The sequence below is a fragment of the Phodopus roborovskii genome, unplaced genomic scaffold, assembly GCF_943737965.1.
Source record: "Phodopus roborovskii unplaced genomic scaffold, PHOROB, whole genome shotgun sequence".
Taxonomy (NCBI): domain Eukaryota; kingdom Metazoa; phylum Chordata; class Mammalia; order Rodentia; family Cricetidae; genus Phodopus; species Phodopus roborovskii.
In genome coordinates, this window is record NW_026126447.1 from 21958163 (window position 1) to 21978375 (window position 20213).

The 20213-nt window shown below is 41.3% G+C and overlaps 1 protein-coding gene across 3 annotated transcripts in view; it reads left to right on the forward strand.

Moving 5' to 3' along the window:
* Window positions 1-20213, forward strand: part of Focad (focadhesin) — a 289725-nt gene that overhangs the window by 262170 nt on the left and 7342 nt on the right. For all 3 annotated transcript variants that reach the window (XM_051188149.1, XM_051188150.1, XM_051188151.1), the window contains 5 exons: window positions 12448-12576; window positions 14769-14884; window positions 16389-16649; window positions 17240-17329; window positions 19710-19887. In XM_051188149.1, the coding sequence (XP_051044106.1) occupies window positions 12448-12576; window positions 14769-14884; window positions 16389-16649; window positions 17240-17329; window positions 19710-19887 (774 nt within the window). The remainder of the gene's footprint in view (window positions 1-12447; window positions 12577-14768; window positions 14885-16388; window positions 16650-17239; window positions 17330-19709; window positions 19888-20213) is intronic.

Genomic DNA, 20213 nt, shown 5'->3' on the forward strand with positions numbered 1-20213 from the left:
GGCTGGGCAAGTCTATAGAATGTGGCCCTGTTTCAAAAACTAAAGAGGGCTAGAGAGATAACTCAATGGCCAGAAGTGTTTCCTGCCATTACAGAATATCTGAGTTTGCATCCTAACATCTACTCACAGCTCTGCCTCTAGGGACCCCTACACCACCTTTTGGCCTCCTTGGGCAACTGCAGTCATAGGACATAGACTCACACACATACCTATAGATAAAACAATGCCAAACAAACAGAAAACCAAAAGGAGATTTTCTGAAATATCAACCCTAGAAGATGGTTACTGAGCTAGTGCAATGCATGTCCTTGTTGATGTGTATATTCATTTTTATCCATTCATAAAATGTGTAATGTCTAATAATCTGATTTTTAAATTTAATACCTGTTCCTATAAATAAGCACAGTTGTCACACATCTTCTGTGACAGGAGGCATGAAGACCTAAAAACCTTCCCCAAGTTGCTTTTGGTCATGGTGTCTTTTACAGCAACACGAAGTTACTAGAATGATATGCTTTGTCTTTTTAAGTAATAATTCTCAAGTTCACATTTGTCACCATAATTACCACTTAAAAATGACTGTAGAGTAATTCATCAAGGAGCAAGCAAGGTGGCTTGGTGGGTTAGACACAAAGGGCGACAGCCTGAGTGATGCCGAGGATCCACACAGGAGGAGAGAACTCACTCCTGTAAGTTGTCCTTTGACTTCTGCATGCTGGTACTCTTTCCCATCTTTACAATAAATAAGTAAATGTAATTAATACTTGATCACGTTGATATATCAGCATTAATCATTTCACTATGGGGTCATTTTTAAAGTTTCCGTGTTGTGAGTATCTTTATCCAGGTAGATTTCTTTGTCCTACCATCGCTTTTCTTACAGTACGTTCTTGGCGGTTTATTAGTGGGCAAGAGTGTAAAGATTTGGTAATGAGAAGGATGGAGTGGCCTCTTTAAGGATTTATTTTTATGTTGGTGGGGAGGGGGTGCATACAGGTGCAAGTGTGTGCATATATGTCTGTCTGCCTCCTCTGTGTCAGTGTCAGTGTCTGCTGTGTGTGGAGTGCCCTGAATCTGTAGCTACAGGCAGCTCTGAGTAGCTCAGCGTGAGTACTGGGAACAGAACATGGGGCCTCTGGAAGAGCAAGCTCTTTTACTCGTAATATGTCTCTCTGGGCCCTGGCATGGCTTCTCAATGCTGCAAAAGGAGTATGAACCCTTCAGTCTATCATAAAGGTTAAAATAGAGGACTCAGCCTACCCAGGTTGCTATCCCATTTCCACTCCTTGCAGCATATGCAAATTTAGGCAAGCCACCTAGCTTATAGTTACAGTTGTTCCTGTAAAATTGAGTAAATGATTTATTCTTCATTATAGAGTTCCTGAAGGGTTCTTATTCAGGTTGTGTAACTAAACAAAGAATGAACCCCTTTAGTTGTAGTACCCTATTATGAAACATTGTAACATACATTAAAGAAAAAAAAAAAACAGTAAAATTCATTCAGGTATATTATGATGACTTAATTTTTATTTCAGTATCAGAAGGAATGAACATTTTTACATGTGCTCATTACATTAGAGTTTTTAAAATTAAAGTTTAAAAGAGCTAGAGAGATGGCTTAGCAGTTAAGAGCACTGACTGCTCTTCCAGAGGTCCTGAGTTCATTTCCCATCACCCATATGGTGCTCATCTATAATGGGATTTGATGCCCTGTTCTGTCTGATGCCCTCTTCTGTCATACAGGCATCTATGTAAGTGGAACACTCATATGCACAAATAAATAAATCTTAAAAAAAAAAAAGCTGGGCAGTGGTGGTGCACACTTTTAATCCAGCACTTCGGAGGCAGAGGCAGGTGAATCTCTGTGAGTTTGAGCCAAGCCTGGTCTACAGAGCAAGTTCCAGGATAGCCAGGGCTACACAGAGAAACCCTATCTTGAAAACAAAACAAAAAATTTAAAGTTGTGGGTTTTATATTTTAAAGAGTAACTTTGTTATGTGCGGTGGTTTGAAAGAAAATGGTCACCACAGGGAGTGGCACTATTAGGAGGTGTGGCTCTCTTGGTGTAGGTGTGGCCTTGTTGGAGGAAGTGTGTGACTGTGGAGGAGTGCTTTGGGGTTTCATATATGCTCAAGCCACACCCAGTATCTCAACTCATTTCCTGTTACCTTCAAGTCAAGATGTAGGAGGCTTGGTTCCTTTTCCAGCACCATGCTTCATCCTAATGATAATGGACTAGACCTCTGAAAAATGGAAGCCACCCCAATTAAATGTTTTCCCCTAAATAACAATTGCTGTGGTCATGGTATCTCTTCACAGCAATAGAAATCCTAGCTGAGACATTGTGGCATGTATATATGTGAATGCAGGCACTTGTGTATGCAGGTAGGGGACCACTGTGTGAGTCTATTCTTTCCTTCCACTGTGGATTCTGAGATCAAATGCAGTTTGTCAGGTTTGAGTGGTAAGTGCTCTCACCCACTGAGCCACCTCTGTTCCACAACTTCTTTATTTAGTGTTTACACTTGTTTACATTTTATTTTACAAAAATTAAAATACAAGAAAGTTACAAACCATCTGTCTTCTGTAACTGTAGGTAACCTGGCTCATTATTCTCAGCCTGTTTGCTCATTGGATCAGTCCAAATGAATGTAACCAATCCTCCTTTCCCTCTGGGCCATAGCCCTACTAAGTTGCCTTTCTCTCCAGATTCTGACCTCTGCTGGCTGCCACTCTGCTTTGTGGCCTTCCTGGTGTTTTTCGTTTTGGTAACTGAATGTTGTTGAGTTTTTTGCTCCTAAGATAGAGGACTCTACCAGCTTTTAGTATCTGATGTGTCAGAATCAATTCTTTTCAACAACTGTATTGATTGTAGTTTCTGGTCAGGGGCAAAGCATTTAGTACTTCCCACAAACAGACCATCCTATAATGATGTCTGCCTGAATTCTCTATGTACTTCATCCTTTCCATATTGATTTGACATCTTTTATTCTTGTGAGACAAGATTGAACCTTCAATGATATTTTCTGATTAGATCTGATTCCCTATCTTTTACCTTCCTGTATCTTTTTATTTTTTCATGTTTTACATATGTGACATTATTTACATAATTATTTATACTTCTTTATTTCAAGGCTGCCTTTCTCATTAAACTATAAGTTCTTCAATGTGCAGGAAAAAAAAACACCTTAGAACAGACTACCTGGAATGTAATATAATTTAAAAATTTGACCTCTATCACTTGTATATGTTTGTAATGAATGCTGGATTATTCTGAGCTGAGTTATTTTGCCTCCAGCAACAGCGCAAAGATGGAGGAAATAAATAGCTGTACCACACAAGTGGTGTGCTGCAGATAGAGTTTATACACCTTAGATGTTAGCCTATTTGCAGCCAGACTTTTCCTGTAGTAATTAGACTGCTGCACAGTCCTCTGTGTAGCCAGAGTGCGTGGGATAATAGGTCCTATTGTAATACACTATGCTCGGATATGCCATTTATAACTTTGAGGCTGTCAACTGAATGAGAGATGTAAAGCAGCTTTACATTCAGATTTTAAAACATCTGGATCTTTTTGACAAGTTCCCATAGGCATTCTCAGTTTCAAATCCATTGTTCATGACATTGCAGTGACCATCTTACCTAAGGCGCTTGTTTGAAGGACAAAGCACTTAAATAAAGGACCTGATAATTCCTATTGTTCATATTCTTTTGCCCCATACAGATCTCTGTGGGAGGAACCAGTATTCTGTGTTCCAGATATGTTTTAGGTTTCCCTTTTCTTACCCTCCTCCTTAGATGCATGCAACTGCCAAATATTTTACCCACTCCTAACTGTAATTGTAGTTCCCATCATTCCATTGGCTGTCAGAACGGGTTTCTTCTAAACACAGAGGAAGATTTTGTGTTAGTTCTCATCATGCTTCTCAGTATTGATGCCTTGGCCTTTTAACTGTGAAAGAATTAATGCACTGTAGCAGAGGCATGAGTTTCAACCCTATACTCCATTTCACAAGTTGTTTCTGACACCTGTGTATCAAGCCTGTATGAAGACTGTAGTAGCATGCACACACAGTGCAGTCAGTGCAGGAACAACACACAAACGTGTACGCACATGCGTGCACACACACATACCCACAGTACAGTAATGTCGGGCTACCATGCACATACAGTACTGTCAGTGCTGAACAACATGAACGTGCAAGTGCAGTCAATGCTGAATTAGCATGTACATAAGTGTAGTCAGTAGTGAAGAGAAAGAGTCAGAGGACAGCTCATTGCCTGGGCAAGAGAACAGATAGTGTTCATATTCCCCATGGGCTCCTTGTATGATGAAAAGTTAGATTCTTTTTTCAGGTTTCCTGAGTCTTTGGAAACTAAACATTTTCTACAATGCATCCTGCTGTAGATCATGGAATACAAGTGGTGTAATTTTGAAATTATTTGACTTAACATACTTAGACCATAAAATATAGACATCAGCTCATGAACTAAAGACTTCCAGTACATATTTGCAATGTCTGCCTCTTCACCAGGACATTTCTTATGAATGTGTACCAAAAGGGACCTGTAAAAGCAAGTTAGGGTGTGAAGAGAAGGCTCGTGGTTAAAAGCATGGGCTACTCTTCCAGAGGACCCAGGGTTAATCCACAGTTCCCACATCAGGTGGCCCCACTACCTGTAACTCAATCCCCAGGAGGATCCAACACCCTGCTCTATGAGGGCATCTGCATCCGAGTATAGGCACATACCCACACACAGATACACATAATTAAAAATACAATGAAGCAAATTAATTTTTGTTGCATGAAATCAGATTTTAGTCTGTAGCCAGACTTGTTAAAGATTCTTACCACAAATGTTACCAGTATAGAGATAGAGTTATATGCAAAGCCCAGTTAGTGCCTGCTTATCTCTCACATCTGGTTTCATCTCTTCTTTTTCCTTTGGTTCTCTCATTAGAAAATAAACTCCATGAGCATAATCCCTGTTGACTTCTGGAAACAGCCATGGTTAAAGTTCTCATAAGATTCGCTGGAGTCCCAGTATTAGATCTCAAGTTGGAGTAGAAATAAGTATTACTGGCTGAACAGCTCTGCACAGATATATGAATAGGGGGACTTTTTTACCTGGAAAAATGGGGTATTAAAGTGAAGCATTGCAGAAGAGAGCAGCCAAGGGTAAAAAAAAAAAAAAAATAGGCGAGAGGGTATCTAGGTGTAGAAAGCATACTGACTGATTTGTTAGCTGTTCTGGTGGGAATGGGAGTTAGAAACATGGTATTAAAATCTGAATTGGATGTAGGGTAGGGGTTTATAGTTATCAGCTTAGTTAGTACTTTAAACTGTGAACATAGATGAGCTTATGTAGACTCAGCCAAGGATGAACATGGGAGTTTATTTCCATAAGCGGTTTCTTAAGAATGGGAGCATGGTACATATACAATATTTGTTTGTTTATGTTTGTCTATGTGTACAATGATATCTTTGTGTGAGGGCCTGCACATGCCATAGCACCTGTGTGAAGGCCAGAGGATAACCTCAGGGGTTGGTCCCTACCTTTTACCTTGGAATTGAGGCAGGGTCTCTCTGGTATGCTGCACCCCAAGCTAGTCGGCCTGTGAGCTTCCAGGGGGACACTCCTGTCCCCACCTCCTTTCTTGCAGTAGGTGTGCTAGGATTATAGACAACATGCCACTCCATCTAGCTTTTATGTGAACTGCAGGAATCTGAACTCAGGTCATCAAGGTTAACAAGGAGTGCTTTTGTCCACTGAGCCATCTTCCTGGCCCCATAATGCACTTGTAATTGGAAGAGTAGAGAAAGGAAGGTCAGAAAAGAGAATGTCCTTGACCCTGGCTAAGATCTAAGGCCATTAAAATTCTTGGCAACAGCAGTCTTGATGCAGAGGGAGCCGGTAGCCAGAGAGTAGTTGTTTGGGAGTGTTTTTCATTGCATGTGTCAAAAAGAGAAAGATACCAGGGCACCAAGGCTTTGTGTATTCTTCAGGGCCTCTCTTATATCAATATCTTTTAAGATTTCTTCTTTACTCTCTGAAGATGAATACAGTTGGTAAAGTGCATGTAAACTAGTGTTATCTTAGCAATTAGGAGATGGAGTGAAGAGGACCAGAAATATATTCTTAAGTTTAGCCTGGCATATGGCTGCCCTTGTATTTGGAGAAAGAAAAGGACTCTTTAAACTGCTCACAATTTAGGGGTATTAGGATCAGTCACAATTTCTGTTCTGCTACCAATACTATCTACCTCCAGAGCATTCTTGTGACCTTAAAAGGAAACCTAATCTCATTGAACAAATTGTTTCCCTTTCTCCATTTTCTCTGGTTCTTAGCAACCATACTGTGCTCTGTGTCTCTAACTTGTCTTTTCTGTATATCTCATTTAAATGGAATCTTACAATCTGTGGCTTTCCATGATGGGCTTCTTGTCATTTAGCACAGTATTTCGAGGGTTTGTTCATATTGTTTCAGGTACCTACTTCTCTCCTTTGAGCTAAGTGATAATCCAGTGCATGGACCAGCCATATTTTTCCTATTTACCAGTTGCTGTTGCAGTTAGTGCTGGCATCAATATCTGTGGATAGGTGTGGTTTTGAGTTTTGACTTTTAGAAGCACCAGACTGGTCTTGCTACACATGTGCAAATTTTTGTTTGAATGCTTATTTTTAATTATTTTGGACGGACACACACACACACACACACACACACACACACACACACACACTGTTTTAACTTTTAAAGAAATGTCACTTTCCCCTAGTGGATATGTGGTGTTCCAGTTCTTCATGCTCTTGCCAACTGCTGTTAGTCTGATTATTATCACTATTGTGTTATGATTGGCTCTGAAGTAATAGCTCATGTGCCTTTGACTTAAATTTCTCTAATGACCCAATATTGACACTCAGTGTCTCTTCAAGTCCTTTTGGGATTCCTCCCCTCAGGCCTCAGGAGGTGGAGAGAGTGTAAGAGCCAGAGAGGATAGAGGACCCCAGGAGAACAAGGCCCTCTGAATCAACTGAACAACGCTCACATGCGCTCACAGAGACTGAGGCAGCATGCACAGGGCCTGCACCAGGTCCTCTGTGCTTAGAGTGTGGCTTCCACTTCAGTGTGTTTATGGTATTTCTCTGTGTGTGAATGGGTGTCTCTGAGTCTTCTGCCTTCTCTGTGTGCAAATGGGCGTGTCTCTGAGTCTTGTGCCTTCTCTGGGGCTCATTTTCTTCTGCTGTTCGTGTTGTCCAACTTTGATGTGATGGTTTTTGTTTTATTATATTTTATTTTGTTATATTTAATAGGTAACCATGCTACAATCCATAACCACAGAGAGGCTAGCGCCCAAAGAGGGATGCATGGATTTCCCTGGAATGAGAAAATAAAGATCTGGGTAGCCTGGGGGTGGGTGGGGTTGGGGATATGAGGGATCGGATTGGGGGATAGCATGGAGGGGGAGAGTACTGAAAGAGATGTCTCAATATGGGGGGCATTTTGGGGTTAGTTAAAAACCTGGTGCAAGGGAAACTTCCATGAATTTACAAGGATGACCCCAGCTAAGACTCCTAGCAATAGTGGAGAGATATTCTGAACTGGCCACCTCCTGTAATCAGATTAGTGACTAGCCTAGCTGTCATCAGAAAGCTTTCTTGCAGTAACTGGTGCAAAAAATCCAAAGCCAAGCGCTGAGCCAAGCTCTGGGGATGCTGTTGAAGAGAGGGAGGGAGGATTGTACAAGCCTGGGGCATCAAGGTCATCACAGAGAATCCACAAAGACAACTAACCTGGGCTCATGAGAACCCACAGACTGTGAGCCAACAACTAAGGAACCTGCGTGGGGCTAGCCTAGGCCCTTTGCATATGTGTGACATTTTGGTAGCTTTGTCTGCTTGTGGGACTCCTAGCAGTGGGAGCTGGGCTTGTTGTGCTTTGGCTGGCTTTTGGGGACCTATTCCTCATGCTGGATTGCCTTGTCCATCCTTAACATGGGCAGGGGAGTGATCTTAGTCCTGTCTCAATGTAATATGCTATGCTTTGTTGACACCCATGGAGGGGGGGTGACCTTTCTGAGAGGAGGTAGGAGTAGATGGGGGCATGGTTAGAGAGAAGGGGAGGAAGGGAATGGAGAGGAGGGAGGGGATATAAAATAAAGAATAAATTTAATTTTAAAAAGAATGAAATGAATGAATGAATATAAACCTAGCCACTAGAGTAAAGGTTAACAATGGACCTGTCATTTATATCTGCTGGGCTAGGGAAAATCAGTTTTCTCCAATGGAATTATACTGGGTATATCCACCACTCAAGGGCAGATCTCAAGTTCAGGAGTAGTTGACCAACAAATGATGAACTATATAGTTATGTGTGTGGTTGTGTGTGTGTGTGTGTGTGTGTGTGTGTGTGTGTGTGTGTGCGTGCGCACGCTTGTATTTGGTTATAATTTGGTGTTTTATTGTATCTTATAAGTTTGAGAGTTTTGTGGTTGTGTTAGGTTCTTGGTTTGTTTTTCAAAAAAGAACTTGAAGTTGTATGAATAGGGAAGGGGAGAGGACTTGATGAACTTGGAGGAAGGGAAGAGTATGATCAAAATATATTTAAATTTTAAAATTGTTTTAAATAATTAAAAAGAAAAACATGTCCTTTTTGGCCACATATATATATATATATATATATATATATATATTTTTTTTTTTTTTTTTTTTTTTTTTTTTTTTTTTTTAAGAATTGTCTTCAAGTCTTTACCCATTACGCAGAATTTGGCTACTTTTGTGTTACTGAGTTGCAGGAAGTGTCCCTCATGCATTCTGAATAGTGGCCTGAACTATGATTTCAAATCCTCCTATTTCCTAGTTTTTTCTTTTGACTTCATATTTCTGTAAGCACAAGTTTTGAACTGTTGCCCATTCCAATTAAAGTACACTGTTTCTTTTGTTGCTCATGTTGGAAGGATGCATTAGCACACCTTTACACATTCAAAGTTGCTGGCTTAGGTGTGCCTTCCAGGTTTCATGTTTTGCAAACTGATACCAAAATCATTTGCTAACACTATTTTGATGTGGTTCCCTTGGGGCATGATTGACAGTCATCACTGGGATACTGAGATAGTGACTTTGTTATACAACTGAAATGCATTATTGGCAAGCTTACTGTCTAGTCATGTGATGCCTTCCTGTCTTCCAGTGTGTTATAATGCAGCATAATGGTTTTCACCAGGTACTGGCACCACACTCATGGACTTCTCAGTTTCCAGAAATGGACTGCTCTCAGCCTTTGGTTTTCTTTTTGACTGCCTACCACCACTTCTTCCATTTTCTCAATGTCTATAATTTGTATTCTTTTCTCCTGACCCTCCGCTTCTCTCCCCACCCACTCCCACTTCTCCTTTCTTCCCAGCTTCTCCATCCTGTCCTGTAATGTGTAGGTCTGTCTCTACCCTTGCTAAACCCATTCACAAGGTTGGTTTTTCCCTCCTGGGTCCCTGCTTCTCCTTTGCCCCAAGCTTCTCCTTTCTGTGCTGTGACATTGCTCTTCCTTGCTACCATTTTCACAAGGTCAGTTTTCCTCTCCAGGTTCCCTGCTTCTCCTTTTCCCCCAGCTTCTCCTTTCTGTGTGGTGATGTACTTCCCCTTTACCCTTACTAAACCCTTTCACAAGACTGGTTTTGCCCTCCTGGATCCCCACACCACCTCTACTTCTCTTTCCCCCCCCCCAGCTTCTCCTTTCTGTGTTGTGACACCATTCTGCCACCCTTGCTACTGGTCACAAGGTCAGTTTTTCCCTCTAGATTCTCTGCTTCTCCTTTCCCCCAAGCTTCTTCTTTCTGTGCTGTGACATAGCTCTTCCTTGCTACCATTTTCTCAAGGTTGGTTTTCCCCTCCAGGTTCCCTGATTCTCCTTTCCCCCCAGCTTCTCCTTTCTGTGTTTTGACACCGTTCTGACACCCTTGCTACTGGTCACAAGGCTACTGGTCACAAGGTCGGTTTTTCCCTCCTTGGTCCCTGCTTTTCCTTCCCTCCCAGCTTCTCCTTTCTGTGTGGTGATGCAGCTTCCCCTTTACCCTTGTTAAATTCTTTCACAAGGTTGGTTTTGTCCTCCTGGACCCCACACTACTTCTGCTTCTCCTTTCATCCTAGCTTCTCCTTTCTGTGTTGTGACACAGCTCTGCCTTCACTTTTTGCTACCCCTTTCACAAGGTTGGTTTTTCCCCCTAGATTCCCTGCTTCTCCTTTCCCCCAAGCTGCTTCTTTCTGTGCTGTGACATTGCTCTTCCTTGCTACCATTTTCACAAGGTCAGTTTTCCTCTCCAGGTTCCCTGCTTCTCCTTTTCCCCCAGCTTCTCCTTTCTGTGTGGTGATGTACTTCCCCTTTACCCTTACTAAACCCTTTCACAAGACTGGTTTTGTCCTCCTGGATCCCCACACCACCTCTACTTCTCTTCTCCCCCCCCCCCAGCTTCTCCTTTCTGTGTTGTGACACAGTTCTGCTACCCTTGCTACTGGTCACAAGGTCGGTTTTTCCCTCTAGATTCTCTGCTTCTCCTTTCCCCCAAGCTTCTTCTTTCTGTGCTGTGACATAGCTCTTCCTTGCTACCATTTTTACAAGGTTGGTTTTCCCCTCCAGGTTCCCTGCTTCTCCTTTTCCCCCAGCTTCTCCTTTCTGTGTGGTGATGCAGCTTCCCCTTTACCCTTGTTAAACTCTTTCACAAGGTTGGTTTTGCTTTCCTGAACCCCACACCACCTCTACTTCTCTTCCCCACCCCCAGCTTCTCCTTTCTGTGTTGTGACACAGCTCTGTCACCCTTGCTAATGGTCACAAGGTCGGTTTTCCCTCTAAATTGTCTGTTTCTCCTTTCCCCTAAGCTTCTTCTTTCTGTGCTGTGACATAGCTCTTCCTTGCTACCCCTTTCATGAGGTTGGTTTTCCCCTCCAGGTCCCCTGCTTCTCCTTTTCCCCCAGCTTCTCCTTTCTGAGTGGTGATGTAGCTTTCAATTTACCCTTACTAAACCCTTTCACAAGACTGGTTTTGCCCTCCTGGATCCCCACACCACCTCTACTTCTATTTTCCCCCCAGCTTCTCCTTTCTGTGTTGTGACACAGCTCTGTCACCCTTGCTACTGGTCACAAGGTCGGTTTTTCCCTCCTGGGTCCCTGCTTCTCCTTTCCCCCAAGCTTCTCCTTTCTTTGTGATGATGCAGCTTCCCTTTTGCCTTTTGCTAAGCTCATTTATCACAAGGTTGGTTTTTCCCTACTGTACCCCACACCACTTCTGCTTCTCCTTTCCCCGCAGCTTCTCCTTTCTTTGCTGTGACACAGCTCTGTATTCACCCTTTGCTACCCCATTGCCAAGGTCGGTTTTCCCCTCCTGGGTCCCCACACCACCTCTACTTCTCTCTTTTTGTAGCTGATTTGTCTCAATGACACTCTCACTTCCGCTTTCTTTCTCCCTGCCTGTTGATTTCATTTTCTTGGCTGGCCTTTCCCTGCTTCTCTACCATTCTGAGCTTCTCCTTTCTGGGATTATGTGACCTTCACTGCCTCTGCTTTCATTTGTCAAGTAAATTTGCCCACATATCTTGTGCTTCTCTATTTTCAGCTTTCCCCACATATCAGCTCTCTTGCCCCTGCAACCCCTCCAGCTCTGCTGATCCTATTGCTTTTTTGCTGATGGAGTTCCTGGTTTCCCCCTTGCTTTTCTTTCTGCTGATGGTAATTTTCCTTTTGCTGCTGATTCTGCCATATTGTTTCTCCTTGTTGTCTACATTTTTTCTGTATTCATCTGCATTTTCTATATTTCTTAATTTTCCTATGGCTCTTTGTAGCATCACTTTTACCTGCCCATTTTAATGGTTATTCCTGCCTTGTACAACTACTTGTTACTACTCTAGCATCTCAGGTTATCAACTCTAAGTACTTCCCTCCCAACAGAAGGACCAACATTAAAGTTAGAGGTAGATGATTAACATATGCAGTACATACTTCTGCCTTAGCGCTCACCTCTAGGGCAAGTACTATGGCTTAGGAACTAAAGAGTTTTGTTTTGTTTTTTAAGTGGTAAATGATGGGTGTGGTGCTCTGAGGCCATAGTAGGTGGAGATATTCCATAGCTCCTCTGTGGTGCTGAGTGGGCAAGGCTTGTCTTTTCCCTCTGTAAGTGCATCGAATACCATACTAAGCAATGAAACAATAATGAAGAATAGGCCATTCTTTTTAAAAACTGGATGAAGAGACAAAGAAGTGTAGAAGAGAGTTAAGATGTGGGGCATGTCTAACACAACAGGAGAAGAGATTGGAGACAGTGAGTAAGAACAGGGGGCCCATGTGGGATTCAGAGTGTAGCATTGAAAGGTTGATTGTAACTAAAGATGTGGCATTAGAGCCTTTGGCTCTGAAAGAAATAAACAGTTAATTGTCTCACTCTTCCTTTTCTTATCTGTTGTAGGTCCTGAAGCTGTGCCTCCCTCCCTTCTCAAAGTGGTGATGAAACCCATTGCAACTGTTGGGGAAAGCTACCAGTATCCTCCTGCAAACTTGGCTGCACTCCTCTCTCCACTTATGAGACTAAACTTTGGTAAATACTGAGTTTTTTTAGGTTTTCAGGCTTTGCTCTTAGGATTTGGCCTGAATAAGAACGCAGATTTTGTGTCATAGTTGACAGTGCCTGGTAGATTTAGTGTGTCTTACATGCAGTAACTGAGTTCCTTTCACTGAGTCATCATAGGTGAGGGTGGGGAGGAGGACATCTAAAGATACAGATGTATGTAGTCCTCAAAAACAGTTCATGAGGGACTGTGGAGATGGTCTAGTCAGTGCAGTATTTACTATGCAAGCATAAGGAGCTAAGTTACAACCCCCACATGTATGTAAAAATGAATGAATGAATGGGTAGATGGGCAAATAAATGAATGAATAAATAAATAAATAAATAAATAAATAAATAAATAGAGGCGAGTGATGGATGCCTAAGTCCCATTGCTAGGAAGACAGGGACAGGAAGATCACTGGGAACTTGATGAACAGCCAGTCTAACTAAATCTGGGAGCTTGGAGGGGCCCCAGCTCAAATGGATAGATGGATAGATAGATGGATAGATAGATAGATGGATAGATAGATAGATAGATAGATAGATAGATAGATAGATAGATAGATAAGGTGGAGAGGGATTGAGGAAAATACTTGATGCTAATCTACGGCTTCCATACACACACACCAACAAATGAACAATAGTAAACAAACAAACAAACAAAAAGCTGGGTATATGATGCAGACTTAGTTTGGTAGTTATCAAACTGCACTTACTGAGCCCTAGGTATCAAGGAACACCATGTTGGACTCTTTATTAGGTTTCTATTGCTGGTGAAGCAAACACATCAAAATTTATTATCTTAAAGTTAGTTCTGTAGGCCAAAATTTCAACATGAAAGCCAAGGCAGGAACTGAAACAGAAAGCCATGGAAAATGCTGCTTATGGTCTTTCTTTTTTATACAATGTAAGACCATTTGCACAGGAGTGACACTATCACAGCAGGATAAGTCTTCCTACATCAATCATCAGTCAAGAAAATGTCCCACAGAACATGTCCACATTCCTCAACGGATATTCTTTCTTGTTAGGTGATTGTAGTTTGTCTTTAGCTGACAAAAACAAACAAACAAAAAACAAAAAACAAAACAAAACAAACTAATGACCACCCCAAACTATTGGTCTTTTGCCCCCCTGACACACATAAATACTACTATCAGACCATTATGTTTCCTTTCTTGTTTATACTTAAGATCTCATGTTAATATCATATTATAAAATGCAGTATAGTTTTATAAGTCCTGTAGTCTTTAAAAAGATTCAAACACTTTAAAAGGTCAAAGTCTTTCAAAAACATTCCAAATCTCTTAGCTGTGCGTACAATAAATCAAATACTTTCTTACTCTGAAAGAGATGAACCAGGTGTAAAAACAATCACACTTAAACAGAGTCAGAGTCCATCCGTGTTCTGACAAATCTATTAGCTCAGTGTGTGTCACCTGGAACCCACTCTTCATCTTGTGGACTCCAGAAAGTTTGGGCAGTCTTATTTATTTATCTGTATGTATATCCATCACTGAAGGCAGGAATCTGGAGTCGGGAACAAAAAATGAGGTCCAAAGGAACACTGCTTACTGGCTTTTCCTTCATGGCTTATCAGCTTACATTCTTATACCATCCAGGGTAACCTGCCCAGGGGTGACACTGCCCACAGTGAGCTGTACCCTCCCATAGAAATCATTACTCAAGAAAATGTTCCCACAGACTTAACCTACAGGCCAACTTGGTAGAGGCAATTTCTCAGCTGTGGGTTCTTCTTGTCATGTAATGCTAGCTTTGTGTCAGGTTGGCAAAAAATTAACTGACACACCAGATAGAAATTTCCCTATGTGATGAACACATGCTGGAGAAGGGCGGGGGGAAGCTACAAGAGATTTGTAGCTAGCATTTTCTCATACTTTTAAATAGTATTTGAGTGTCCTGATTTCTCTAGGTGTTATCAGAGAAATTTTCCCAGATGGTTTAAGGCCCTTGGCAATCCCAAGAGTTAGGGCTGTGATTCTACTGGACATATTCTTTACCTCTTTGCTCAAAAATTATTGAACCACTTGGTTGAATGAATTCTGTTGTGTACAGACATGGCCAAGGTAGGTGACTTGCTTCAGACATTGACCCCTGAGTCTGAGTCGGGAAACAGAGCACTGTATTACAGAACTGATTTTTCCTGTCTTGTCTTTCAGGTGAGGAGATACAACAACTGTGCCTTGAGATAGCTGTGACTCAGGCACCATCATCGCAGAGTGCAGCTGCACTGCTGGGCTTGTGGGTGATGCCACCACTGATCCATGGACTGAGCGTATGTAGTAGTTCCAGGTGTTGAGCATAGTTTCAACTGCTACTTATTACTAAAGGGAGGAAATGATGGTCATGGATGCTAGCATTCCTTTTGGAAGAAGTTTGCTTGATAATATAGTGTGACTATCTCACTCGGTATTAAGAGAGAGATGTATCCATCTGTACGGAACGAACACCTTTTGTATGCATCCCTTCCTCCCTTTCTTAGAGTAGGGTACAACTAAGGGGAATCTTGAAAGCCTGGTAGGATCTGGGTCAGCATCCAAAAAAAGATACTGAGGAGGGAGCTGGAAGAATGAATATATCTGCTTCAGTATTCAGCATCAACAAACTACTGAGGTAGAAGTGACCCATTCATTTTGTATTTGTGAAAAACTTGAGAACATGTTCCAGACATGAGCCAAAGGAGCATAAGAACAGAGTAAGTGTTTAGAGACATACAGTAAGGGGCGGGGGGGGGGGTATTCCATGAAATCTAACTGATCATTAGTACATGACCATCATGTTTAGTTCTATCTGTGACCTGGCTTTAGTTTTCTCGATTCTCTTATATCCTCAATATCTTGGCTTTAGTCCTGACTCTATGCTGTTTTTGTATTCCTCATGATGGTCTTTAGTGAAGCCTGTTACTTGTTGACCACTTGCGGGCACTCGATCCATGTTATAGACAACAACTTTAATGTCTAATGTCTCTGGCAGCTTATTTTAAAAGTTAGCATTATTGAGTTGTAATTTATATATCCTAAAAGTGGCTATTTTAGTGGTAAACTTCATTGAGTTTTAGTGCATTTGTTTCTAGTCATTTTTGTGAATCCCACACCACTCAGTACAACACTGGGACTACATTTAGTCAGTCACTACTCTCAGTTGAGACTCCAGCTACCAATAATGTACTGTCTATAATTTGGCCTGTGTGTATGTGGTGTATATGTGCATACATATTTATAAATGGGCAGGTGCATGGGAGTGAAGGTCAAAAGTCAATATCACCCATCTTCCTTAATTACACTCCTCTTAATTTTGAGACCTGGTCTCTCACTGAGCCTGGAGCTCACTGATTTGGCTAAACTGAGTGGCCAGCAAGCCCCAGGGAGCCTGTTCTCCGGGATTACAGGCAAACTACCATACTTTTTCACATGGGTGTTAGAGATTGAAAGTGTGTTCACAACATACACTTTGCCAACTGAGGCATCTCCTCAGACCCTAGTTTTATCCTTCTTTTCCCCTTCCATTGTTTCATTAGTTCTCAGAGAATATTGTACAATGTGCTGTGATCATAGTAAACCCTCCCCAACCCCTTCCATATCTACCTTCTTCCCTGCTGTCCAACTTTTTTTTTTTCCTTTTTTCTTTTCCAGCCCATCAGTTATGCTGCCAAGATATCCTTGGGTGTGGGACTTTCTCCTGGAATAAAGGGTAGCTACTAGGAGTTACATTACTGGAGAGTTTAAGCATCACAAATTCAGACTGACTTGCTTATTTCTGACCTCTTCCGTTCTTTCCAGCTGAACATCAAGAAATACCTTCTGGTGTCCATGCCGCTGTGGGTAAAGCACGTCTCTGATGAACAGATCCAAGCTTTCATTGAAAACCTAGTGGTAGCAGTTTTTAAAGAAACTTGCCCAGCCAACCACCCCGAGTTGTGCCCAAGTGCCTTACAGGGTTTGAGCCAGGCCATGAAAGTGCCCAGCCCTTCCCACCACCTCTGGAGTCTGTTCTGTGATGCTACTGGGAAAATTTTTGACCTTCTGCCAAATAGGATTCGGGTAAAGAACAAAAATATTTACATTCCTGACAGTTTATGCTTGGGCTTCTTTAAAGGCATTTTTGGCAAAGCAGGCTGAGGAATGTTTTAAGACTATGGGTGGGAAGACTGGCAAGAAATAACCACATTCTTCCCTAGGAGTGTGTTTGTTTCCAAGATCTAAATTGAGGTTGAGTATTTAGAACCAAAGCTTTTAGTTAACTGGTGCTGTACCAGTTACCTGCCAAAGACGAATAAGCACAGAAATCCCTACCCAGTGCACCTTGGTGACACTGTCTTACTCATATATGGCATCATGTGGGACCTTCTCCTCCTCCTGCAGACCTCTACACTGAAGTTTCACAAGAAGGTTAAAAATCTGCTTAGAATTCCAATAGGGAGAAAAAAAGTACAGCCAAACAAACACACAGAACAATGGGGAAGACAGTTTTCAATTGTGAAAAGACTGACCTATGTTTTGATTTGGCAATATTATAATCTCAGCAGCAACTGTTATCGGGGTTTAAACAACTCTAATAATTCATCAGTATTAATAGACGTGATATTCTTGTCTTCCATTGTACTGACCTGTGTGAGGTTTGTCTCTGTCAGAGAAGTGAGCTCGAGATGTACATCAGTGTAGCAAAGTGCCTCTCAGAGATGACGGATGAAGGTGCCAACCAGCTTTCCCAGGTTACCAAGGTAACAATATGCATATTTTCATTATTGAGACAGAAATTCCACTGGAAGAGTTGTTTACGATAACTTCTTAGCCTAATGTGGTTTTACATAAAACTTGTTACTGGGTAATTTTAGGGAGCTGACTTTCTCTTTGTCAGGTCTGGTAGTCAGCCTGGTGTTGTGGTTGGTGTTTAATGCACACTGTCAAGATGGATAGATTGATGAATAACAATTTTCTTACACTTGGTCAAGAATATTTTTGTGTTACCTATTGGCAAAAATAAGAATAGGACAATGTCTTCAAGGTAATACCCACAAAAATGGGAATATTCTGACCATTGAAGGCCTAAACAAATAGTTCTGTTCTCTTTTTTTTTTTTTTTTTTTTTTTTTTTTTTTTGTACCAGATACTGTCCTTTTTTAATGCAGAAGGGTGGTCATTTGAAAAACAAGTACTATTAGTCCCAACGTAAGATAATTGACAAGAAACCCCCAGACCCAGTCACATAATGAAATAAATACAAAAGCCTTGTGAAGTTGGAAGTAAGCGCCAGATCATTTGGCATAAATACATTCCAATTGGTATACTTATTTGAATATGACCTTTCATACCATGTAGACCCATGAGCCCCATTTCCCCAGTTGCTGGAAGTTATCTTGTCAGTGTCAGGCTTGCTTATATAGTTGAATGTTTGCATCACATAGCAGTGGTTTTCAGCATGGGGGTCTCTGGGCTTTGAATTCTCAAGTCCCACTGGAGACCATGGGACCCAGAAGTCTGTATTTGAATAGTGTCTTCAACCCGGCAATTCTGGTGCATCCGAAGGTTGAGAACCACTATTACAGAGTGTTTGACTCACAGCATTTTGGAGATTAGCTTATTTTAAACAGAAGAAGTTCAGGGGACTGGTAAGATTTAGTCTGGAATCCGATGATGTTGAATGAGATCCAGGTTTGCAGCTTATGAACAGTGTCTGTCTGTAAAATGGGTACGATAGCACCGACCTCTTAGGGTTGGCCTGAGAGTTAGATGATCTAGTCTATAATAAGTACTTGGAACAATACCAGCTCAGAGCAAGAACTCAGTAATTACTTATCACTATGTTCTTTCTTGATATTGCACCAAAAGTCAACAGCTGGTTGTTTATTTGAAATAATTCTCCAGAACCACACCAAGGAAGTTTGCTACTCTGACATTAAAATCCATTAGTTTGTTTTGAACATCAGCTCTCTGATAAATATATGATTTTCTAATATCATACACTGGTAATTTGGAAAATGCTTGCTTGTCAAGTTTTGGAGGTCTTCCAAATAGTATTATGTCTTATTATATAATACGAAGACATCATATTTGCTATGTTCCTCAGAAATCTTAACAGAAAAGCACTCTATACATTGGGAAGTTGTCAAACTCAAAGAAGTAGACAATTTTTTTTCTGAAAATCTAATTTTTATTAGAAGATTTAAATTTAATTATTGACAACAAATATTATGAAGTATTTTTCTTGGTGTGATGGGCTTATTTCTTTAGGTTTTTAATAAAATAGTCTGTATAGTAGGTAGTTAAAATAGCCATAGTTTGTCATTCATTCAAGGAAATAGTGTCCCGTGTATAGAACTATTTTCGTTCTCAACTTCACCTTACTAGAGTTTTTCCTTGACACAACTATGACATTGGGGTACACAGCTGAATCCTTTATGCATATCCCTCTGGTTTGTTTTTTATTGTTTACTTTAAGTGTAACTGGCATTTCAACTGTTTTTGCTTATTTTATGTGTGTAGGTGTTTTGTCTGCATGTATATCTGAGTATCATGTGCCCATGGAGGCCAGAAGAGAGTATCAGATCCCCAAGGACTGGAGTTATGGATGGTTTTAAACCACCATGTGGGTGCTGGGAATTGCACTGTTGTTTTGGAAGAGTAGCAAACGCTTTTAACCACTGAGCCATCTCTCTTGTCCCTCATAACTGGATTTAAAAAAAAAAAAAAAAAAAATCAAGTGGCATTAAAAATACTAAAATAGTTTGGTGGACTTAGAAAATAGTCTTGGCCTCATAGAACCTCTCAAAGGGCCTCGGGATTCCTCAGGATTCTATGTGACATTTTGAAAACTGCTGCACTAAATACATATTAAGGGTTTAGACTGGTATTTGGATCATGGTGAGAATAGCATTGTTATATGATTGTGTATGCTTACTTGCCAAACTCTGAACACATTCATAGTTTACATTAAAAAAAAAAAAAAAGTGGCACTTCAGCCTCCTGTCGTAATACAGGCAGCTACAGGAAATGGATAGCTTTAGAGTTTGGGGAAATACCATCGAGCTTACTGTTCCTGGTTGCCTTTGACTTGAGGTGCTGTTGACTTACTAATGACTGAACCATTGCCACCTCCCCCAGGACAACATAGAAAAGGCTGCCTTTGTCAAACTATACTTGGTTTCTCAAGGAAGACTCCCTTTGATGAGCCTGATGGATCTGATCACTGCTGCTGCACAGCACCAGGAGAAAGAGCCTCTGGCCTGGATGATTCTGCACAGCTTATACCAGGCACGCATTGTGAGCCATGCCAACACAGGTAAGGATGTGCTGACTCTACAGGTGCACATATCTGCTCAGACTTGTGCTTAGGTTCATGATGTAGAATTCCCAAGTAACCAGTAAAAATATTATAGGACAGAAAAACTAGTTCATTTGCTGATGCAGGTTTGGCCTGACCCCAGATGATAGCTCCTCCAGTGGATGATAAGCTAAACTCACACCATCCATTTCTTGGGCATAGGAATGGATTCTTTTGAGGATTTTCATATTTTTGTTCCTCTAGACCAGGTCCTCAACCTGTGAGTTGTGACCCCATTGGGGGTCAAGTGCCCTTTCACAGGGTTCACATATCAGTTACCCTGC